The sequence below is a fragment of the Amphiprion ocellaris genome, chromosome 8 (genome assembly GCF_022539595.1).
Source record: "Amphiprion ocellaris isolate individual 3 ecotype Okinawa chromosome 8, ASM2253959v1, whole genome shotgun sequence".
Taxonomy (NCBI): Eukaryota; Metazoa; Chordata; class Actinopteri; family Pomacentridae; genus Amphiprion; species Amphiprion ocellaris.
The window spans coordinates 11,152,995-11,162,104 of record NC_072773.1 but is presented as its reverse complement, the minus strand read 5'-3'; the positions used below and the strand labels follow the sequence as shown (position 1 = coordinate 11,162,104).

Below are 9,110 nucleotides of genomic sequence, written 5' to 3'. Positions count from 1 at the left end.
TTACAAAACTGTATCCCCTCTCAATAATTACAGTTTTTCTGAGCTGAAAAGTACAATATTTCTTCTTATGAACAATCCAAAACTAATACTCTAGAATAGCTATATTGAAAATACTGGCCCCAAAGTACAAAGTCAATGCAGCAAAAGTGATTACAACTGTGATTTCTGACAGACAAGTCAGAAAAGCATGTCCAGTCAGCCTAACTGCATGGACATTGTTATAAAATAAGTTGTTAACACCATTATTCTGTCAGTTTTGGACCTCTGGACTGTGTCTGTCTGAGTGTCTGCTTCATGGCTCCACTTGGAAAAGAATTAAAAATGTGATTGTGAGACTTCAAAAAAGAAATCGATACAGGGACACCATTGAGACAATTTTCAATGCCATCGCCAGGGTAGAAAAAGTTTCAGTAAAAAGGGCAGAAGAAAAGTATCTAAACGGACAGTGTATAAGTAACAGAGAAAGACAGGAGTTTGATTTGATGATTAACTGGCAGACGGAAAATAAATTCTCAGCACTTATTCCCAGAACATATCAGTCACAACACTTAAGATTCTAAGGAAGAGGATTAAATGAAATTATTATTAGATTGAAATTGTTTGATTGAAGATAGATATGTATATAAACTAATTTATCTGCTGAGATGTGGTTGAAAGTTCTGGAAATTGCAGTAAGTCAGGACCTTGAGCTGACATAGATTTTAGAGGATTGTTTTTGTTTTGATGCTGTGAAACATTATTTTATTGTACTTTAAAGAAAGAAAACAGGAAATTTGGTTGAAATTTTAAGGAACAATAAATCAGACCTTTAGGATCAAACTTTCTCCTGATTTAATGTCAGACTTTGAACAGGTTTGACTGCAGGAGTGAACTGACCAAAAAACTGAGCGACTGCAAATAGGTGGAAATACAGTTGCAGCAGATTCACTAATGAGACGATCCTCCTAAAATGATGCCACGGACAGTGTGCTATTTGCACATTCTAGCTCTGAAAAACAGATGGACAAGTGCTTCAGACTGGGCACAGGAGTTATCAGCGGAAATCAGAGTTTCTGTGAGAGCTCAGAGAGTGTGAAGGACACTACATAAAACCATCACGCATGTATCTCCATAGACAGCATTCAGGAAAAAAAAAACCCTTGCTTGGTGTTTGGTACAAAACTGAAAGAGATTTTAATTTCACACGGGAACAAATACCCTACTGTTCAACTTAGAAGTCATGAAATTGCTGTAAAGTGACAGAGTGTGGGGTTATTTGGCATGTGTGTACTCATAGTAAAGAACAACATGTCACCTGTGCAACAGTGTGGTTTATAAGCATGTTTCTATTTTTTTCATGGGGCTTGCTGACAATAACAATAATTTTAACAAAATCGGCTTCATCTTTTAATAACATTGTTTAAAGAAGGCTTATGGGAACTTTTTGCATTTCAAAAGTGCTTCAATAAGCAGTCCTACTGGACACAAAGTTAGGGAAAGGCATATTCACGTTTGTCCCCTATCACCCAGGAACAGTATACATCCATCCATCAATTAGTAATGCCCGCTTTATCATTTAGATGATCGTGGGGGGCTGGAACCTATCCTAGATGACATTGAAAATGACATGAGGTACAAGCTGGACAGGTTTCAAGGCCAAGATAAAGAGACTGACAACCATGTTTGCTCACACTCACACCTACAGCTGATTTAAAATCACTGATTAACCTAACATACATGTCTTTGGACTGTGGGAAGAAGTTGGATCACCCACAGGGAAAAAAAACACAGGGTACAGGGAGAACATGCAAATCCAGGACTATCATACACCAATACGAAATGTGTATTTCATTTGCAATGCTGGTTTTCTATAATAAGTGAGTTTTTGGGATATATCAAGACTTGAATCACTTTTTTTTTGCTCAGATCTCATCTGCTGTTCTTAGCTTGAACACTGGAGCATGATTGTGAGCTCTTTTAAGTGTCATGTCTTCCCTGCTTGTCATACATTCTGTCAGCATGAGTGAATGATCAATAGGACGTGTCGACTCTCCATTGAGTCCTCGAAGATAAATCATATCTTTGTTCTGCTCTGACGTTGTTTATTGGTTTAAAATCTGATTACCTTTTAATGGTCTGTTTCAAGTACTTGGCAGCTATCTTGTGGCTTGCTTGGTTCGCTTCAATCTTCTTCTGACATTCAGTCTCCTCCTTCTTCAACATGGCAGCCTGTTTACTATCAGAACACAACCACAGAACTTATACACAAAATATTATCTTCAAATAAAAATAATGACATAATTTTACAGGGCAAAACATAATAATAATAAAAAAATACACATTAGGACATTACAGGGTGTCCCCAATGTCTGGACACATAGAAAATCTCATGAACTTTATTTTTTTTTTGCCTCCACAGATTATATATGGCTTTATTGAAAGAAGAAAGAGTTGAACTGGTGCTACTCAGTGAACATGAGGGATGGACATATCGAAAGATAGCAGATGAATGTAATGAACGTCATACGAAGAGGATTCCACTTGGCTTTTCCACGGTGGCGAAGGTGGTTAAAAAGTTTAAAGAGATGGGCAGTGTCATGGACAAACCATGTCCATGTCATGCTAGCCCCAAAAAATCACGTCCATCCTTCATGTCCACTGAAAGCCATATTTAATCTGTGGATAGTTAATGAGATATCCTATGTGTCCTGACTTTAGGGACACCCTGTATATTGTATCTGATCTCACTTCAGTGTGCAAGATAAAAAGCTTTGCATATAAGTCATATTTGACTTAAATCAAATGGAACATTAGTTGGTCATATAATAATTTTGGATTTTGTATGCATAATGAAGCACTACAAAGGAAAGAAAATGCTGTGTGAACGGTAAAATGGATGTTTTCCCCACTCCCTGAGTTGCTGCATCTTGAGTTGCAGGTTCTGGTTGACTCTCCTCTCCTGCTCCAGCCTTGCTGCTGCCCTCTGCGCTTTAACGACCTGGAAGAGTTGCTCCTCTTCCTGCACCTCCTGTCGCAGCAAGGAGAACTTGCCAAGCTCCACCTCCACCTCACTCAGCTCCAATCTGAGGAGCAAAGACACATCGGTGTAGATAGAACCAAATTTAATTAATATAAAAATTATTGGGTTTTGAAGCAAAATACTAACTTAAACTGAATCAACTGGTTAAGATGCAAATTTAGACCTACAGCATACAGGCTATTAGAAGACAGAACTTCACTTTAGAAAGACACAGCAATGAACAGCTAAACAGATTACAGACTTTTCAAAAAGGAAAATCGTTCACAGCCTTTATTACTGTGATGCAGCTGAACAAAGTATTAAGTCACCTGGTGATCTGACTAAAAAGTGCACTGAAAAAATACAAGGGGCTGCAGAGGTGTAGGTGTGTTTTATCAGATACTGTTGAGATGCTGAAAAAAGTCCAGGCAAGTTTATCAGCAGAGCATTTTAGACTAGATGTTGCAACTTTGCACTGTTATTGTGGCAGAAATCATTTTATCCTCTGTCATGACAGTTGGAATTGTAACTGAAAGACCCTGGTCATGGTATAGGGTATTCTCCAAGGATATTCACATTGCTTTGGGTACTAGATGTCACACTGTTGTGACAAAAGTTCAGACAGTTTAACGTTTTTTTCCTGAATGACCATCCCTGTCTGTTTTGTTTGTTATTTTTCTCTGAGCCCTCTGTTTTTGCTCCCCTGGGATTGAAACAGTGGTCCAAGTAAAGCAAAAGAGAGGGCTGCCCTTTTCACATAGCACTACTGAACAAGACCTGACTGTCGAAGCATTTTCCTCTTGGACTCACTCTTGTTGCTTCAGTTCGGCGTTGATGTGGCCCTCCAGCTCCTCCTCACTCTGCAGCTTCTGACACAGATGCTTATGCTGGGCTCTCAGTCGAAACACTGCCACACTGCTGAATAACAATAACAAGCAAAGAGAGGGAAATATAGGTGTTGACACATGACAACAAACTCTTAAATATGAATAAAACCAGTCACTGTTTGCAAATTTTGAATTCACCTGTTGTCTGTTGCTTTCTGTTGCTCTATTTTACTCTCCAAATGATCCCTCTGCTCCAACAAACTTTCAATATTCTGACGGCAGAGATTCAGCTTTTCTCTGGGGGGAAAAAACCGAAGATAGCAAAGACAAGCTGCAGTGTTGACACAGAGAAACACCCCAGATAATAAACATCTTTAAGACAGTTAAAGAGGAATGTGTTCAGAGCATCAGGCTAATGGATCTACTTGTGGCCACTGCAACAAAAGACAAGTAATTTCTGTTGGCTAACAAGGCAATCTAATGAAGAAACTGAAATGCTGGTGTGGACACACATCTCAGCAGCTTTGCACTGCCAAGTGTTCTTTCTGCAGTGTAATGGCGTGAAACACAACAATCTGTGACTGGGGGTAAAGACTGTTAAAAAAAGAAAATTGTAGCACATTCTACAATAAGAGTTGCAGATTGGTTAAAAACCAGGTGCACTTAGGTTCCATTAAACTCATGTTTAATCAGCGCAGCAGTTCCACACTGACCATTCATGCTTGACGCTGAAGGAAAATGACAGACATTTTGGATGGGAACTGTAGCACAGATCATCAGGTGCCTAATGTTTCGGAGTGCAGACAAATAAAAAGAGGGAAGAAAAGTGGGGAGAGAGGACATTATGGGAAATGTTCTCTCTTCAGCTGAAATGATTTCCTGCAAATTGCTGAATCAATTGGTACAGAAATGATTGGCTGTATGTGAGGAGGGCAAGAGGGGAAAGACCTGAGGAAGGTGGAATAACACTAGAAAAACTATCTGAATCTGACAAGACTGGGCAACAGCCTGCCACAAAAAGACATGCATATATTTGATATGCTTACTAAATAAAAAACATACAAAAAAACAGTGTTTTCTTTTATGTCTGCATTTTTCTGTAGAGTCTAGAAAGGCACTACTGTAGCTCTAGAGGTCTGTTGTTGCCAGGTCCAGACCTGGCTTTCAGCACGTCATGCTCCTTCTGTCGGTGAAAGCAGTCCAGCTGGTCCAGGTTTCGTCTCAGCTTGAACATCCGTGCTGTCTCGGCATAACTCCACTTCTTACCGATGTCGGACGCAACTGCAAGGTCACCACCAGCATCCCCATCATCCTCACTTGGGGCAGATGCAAAATAACATTTAGGAAAAGCTGTACGTTTAATGTAAAATCATACTATGTATTATGGACAATGTAGCAAAAATATACTACAATGATGAGTGCCCTTTTGTATTGATGTATATGATAAAGAAGAACATCCGTAATCAATATTGGAAAAAAATACACAAAACTGAGCTTCATTAGAGCTACAATTCAATACTAAGAATCGCTGTGAGGCACTTTGTCTACAGTAGATATTGAGAGAGAGATAACTGGATGGAATGTTATATAGGGCTTAGTATGTCACTGTCTAAATATAATATGGCTCACAAAAAAAACTAAACAATATATACTCACTCGGACAATTCTTCTAACCACTCAAAGTCAAAAGGAAGGGCTGGTCCTTTATCTTTAATGGTCTCCTGAGATGGATCATCATCTGAAATATATGCATATTAAATGAGGATATCGCTGTCTCATAAAACAGTAAAACAGGCTCTCATGTACTGTGTGTGTATTTGTGGTTATGGATCAAGCAAAGCAGTTATCTCTATGATTATGGCTGGGTCATTACAGAATTGGAGGACATTTGAGCTTCAAAATTTTTGAAAAATGAACCTTCTCTTTTACAATTTTCTGCTACATATTCATGAATAATAGGTAATAAACAATCAAAGGCTTGATTGGCCCAGCTTATACATCAATGGTATCATTTTATTCCATGTTTTATTTGTTGTTTGTTAACCCTACGCTAATCACAGTAACAGGGTTGCTAATCCATGCTAATGTTAGCTTTTTCTCAGGAGCAGAAGCTAGATATTTAGCTAGCTGTTACTGCTGACCAAGAGGACAAACTCACTGATGTAAAAAAGTCAAGAAAAAAGTAAAAAGAATTTGTGTTATCCTGACAATATGATGTAAAAATACCAAGACTTAATTGGTATTTTTAAAAATATTTTCTCCTGTTTTTTATTTTTAGTTTTTAGATTTGGTCTCAGGACAAGTAAATTTACACAACAACTGCATGTTTTTGTATTTTGTACATGGATTATTTGAAATTTGATGGGGGGATGTGAAATGTCCTCCAATTGTGGAATGACCCAGCTGCAGTTTGAGAACTAGGCAGCACCAGGAGCTGTTACTCACCCTGCAGCTGCAAACAGTCTGATTCCACAGCAGATTCTTCCAGCAGGCTTCCACCGGCCTCTCTGTCCATCTCACCGAACCGACGGAAACCAGTCGCACACTGGCAAACAGACCAATTTAGAGCTGACGTTACAGCTTCCCACACAAGCTCTTCAAAATTTAACGCTGTCGCTAAAAAAAATTAGAAGGCAACACTTTACGCAGTTGTCAACTGAAGCTAAAAAGCTGGTTTCATGTAGCTATACATACATGCACACTCCTCAGTGGACAACGGCGTGTCGTTGCCTCACGGTAGACGGTTTAGGAAGCAGACAGCCAAACAACTAACGTACACTTAGCGCTGAGTTTAGGCTGTGTCACGTTCTAACTAAAAAATAAATAAATAAATGACAACTACAAAACAGTACCTGGTTTGCTAGGCTTTGCTTGTCTCGGCTATACAAAATGACTTTCTCAAACAAGTTTAACCCGCCATGTTTGTCACCGTTTCCAAGGAGACTGGACGCAAAGGGAGGAGACCTGAGCACTCCTGGATCCGTCTATCAACTGAACACCCGCCGGAAGTCAACGGCTGGAGGTATAACTGACTACAATAGTCATTTCAGTCGATATAAATCATGAAGGCTGCAGAAATCAACCAGTAAAAGGTTGAAATGTTCAAATATTTGAATTCTGGTTCAATTATGTTAAGCATTTTGGCTATGCAAAGTGATTTATAAATAAAATATATTATTACAAAATGAGAGGTCAAAGCAAGTGTCTCACTGCACACTGATAAATAGCAGGTAAAATTCAATGTTAAAGAAGGAGTCAGTTATGTATAGTCTAATGCTGTTGTCCTTCTATTCACAGCACATAAAAACTATTTTCTACTAACTAGAGACACTTAGTTGTTCCATGACTTCATCTCTTTCATGTTGCATCTTTCAACAGTCTGTGTAATTTTCTTCACACACACTGACTGATTTCTCTGGACTGACATCAGTCAAATTACACCAACAAAAATATCTCAGCTGATTCACAGAGAATTATAAATCCTTGTGGTATGCAAAATCTTTTGTCAAGCATGCAGTATTGCTCAGCCTCGTCTGATTCATCCTGGAAAAAGATTTTCAAGTCGATCAGTGGTTTATTGCACATGCACAATAGGCTTTTGACTAAAAAAAAATTCTCTTTTTTATTTGGCACACTAAAGCTTTCAGAAGAGGAATAAGAAGTGTGTGTTCTGCTGTATAAAACAGTGAAGTCGTGGTAATGAGTAATATTGTGAATATTATTGAGTGAATAGGATGAAAAATAGGGGGCAGACTTTTTGTTGTTTTTTTTTGATAGTGAGAGAGCGATAAAGGAGAGCAAAGTAATTGAAGCAGAGAGAGACCCCAGCTGATATAACGAATGGATCAATATGAGGGAAAACAAAGTGATCAGAGAGAGATGGAGACAGAAAATGCATGAGGGTGAAAAGAGTAAAAGGAATAAGAAATAGCTTGTGGCTGCGAGAATACAATTCCATGCAGTGTATTGCAGCATGTACTGTAGCCTGGTATCTTCATATCAAAAGAACCTGCAGTGCAAATCCAAGTGAAGGTCCAGGGAGACAGTGTGAATCCACAGCCACTGACTGTCTCTTCTCCCTGTGGTGAGACAACAGAAACCAGGGCAGGCACACTGCTGCATCTATACACTGAACTACTCTCCCCACAGCACATGGAGAGGTTAACTTTAAAGAGGAACAAGCTACATCTGCAATTTTAGGCAGAATGGAAGTCACATCTCGTGGTGCAATAATGTTTAATCAAAATGTATGATGACACTATGCATCTGACTCCCATGCACATCATTTTCTATAATAGCATAATTCCCTGAAACTATATAAAAGATTTTTTTTTTTAATTTGATAGGGACAGTGCACATTAATGAACGTCTATTTAGGCAGCCATAGACATAAATATGCTGGGTTATAGCAACAATGCTCATTTACATCCACAGTCCCTTGACAGGTAAAAAACAAAAACAAAAACAAAACATAACAGTAAAACATATTACAACAGGTCACAATGACAGCACATTACAAAAAGTACACAAAGAAAACATAACAGTGAAACATAGAGTGAAACATAGGACAGTAGGTCACAATAAAAAGACAATAGGTCATAATAAAATCACATTATGAAAGTACACAAAGAAGTTAAAGGTCAGTGGTCACAAGACTGGTTCACTTTCAGCCACTAATAAGAATCTATTACAGTATTTGACAAGGTTTCTGATATTTGGTAATAACACTGACAAGGCATTAGACAGTTTAAAATCATGATTTTAAAAGAGGGGAGGGGAAGACGAGATAACGAATGCTTGCTTTATTAAGCCTTCCATCACTATATTCTTTTCTTTTTCTTTAATCACATTTGTTTTGTGTCAGGAATGGTCTTCCTGTTCTGATATTGTATCACTGCTGAGTTGCTTTAGAGACCAGATCTCTTCAAAATCAAAATGTGGTCTTTGATCTCTAACATGAAAACATGTTTGATAACCAGTGTCTAATTAGGACCTTTTATGCCAGAAATAGTACTATCTACACACACTGTAGAACAGAATTATATATGAGTCTGAGCTGGAGAGCTGGATGTAAGACTGAAGGCAAATATCTTTTTCAACAAGATGAACTTAGCAACTTATATAATAGAAATGAGTACACCCTGTGCATTCTCACTTAAATGTAAAACAACGTAACATTGTATCACCTCTGTAACCCCACAGCTAGAAGGTCCTGGGTTTGATTCCTGGCCTGGTTCTGGGGTCTTTATGGGTGGAGTTTGCATATTCTCCCTGTGGGTTCTCAG

The 9,110-nt window shown here is 38.5% G+C and overlaps 1 protein-coding gene across 2 annotated transcripts in view; it reads right to left on the bottom strand.

Annotated features, from left to right (window-relative positions):
* The window catches only part of cfap74 (cilia and flagella associated protein 74), a 61,536-nt gene extending 54,748 nt beyond the window's left edge, over positions 1-6,788 (bottom strand). Inside the window, exons 1-8 of one of the 2 annotated variants that reach the window (XM_035945569.2) lie at positions 6,678-6,788; positions 6,271-6,370; positions 5,482-5,563; positions 4,983-5,141; positions 4,024-4,122; positions 3,809-3,916; positions 2,889-3,062; positions 2,105-2,215 (exon numbers count right to left, since the gene is read on the bottom strand). In XM_035945569.2, coding sequence (XP_035801462.2) covers positions 2,105-2,215; positions 2,889-3,062; positions 3,809-3,916; positions 4,024-4,122; positions 4,983-5,141; positions 5,482-5,563; positions 6,271-6,340 — 803 coding nt within the window. In that variant the 5' untranslated portion in view covers positions 6,341-6,370; positions 6,678-6,788. Of the gene's footprint in view, positions 1-2,104; positions 2,216-2,888; positions 3,063-3,808; positions 3,917-4,023; positions 4,123-4,982; positions 5,142-5,481; positions 5,564-6,270 lie in introns of both variants that reach the window. The other variant, XM_055012599.1, reaches the window with a different exon arrangement.
* Positions 6,789-9,110: the final 2,322 nt, after the last annotated feature.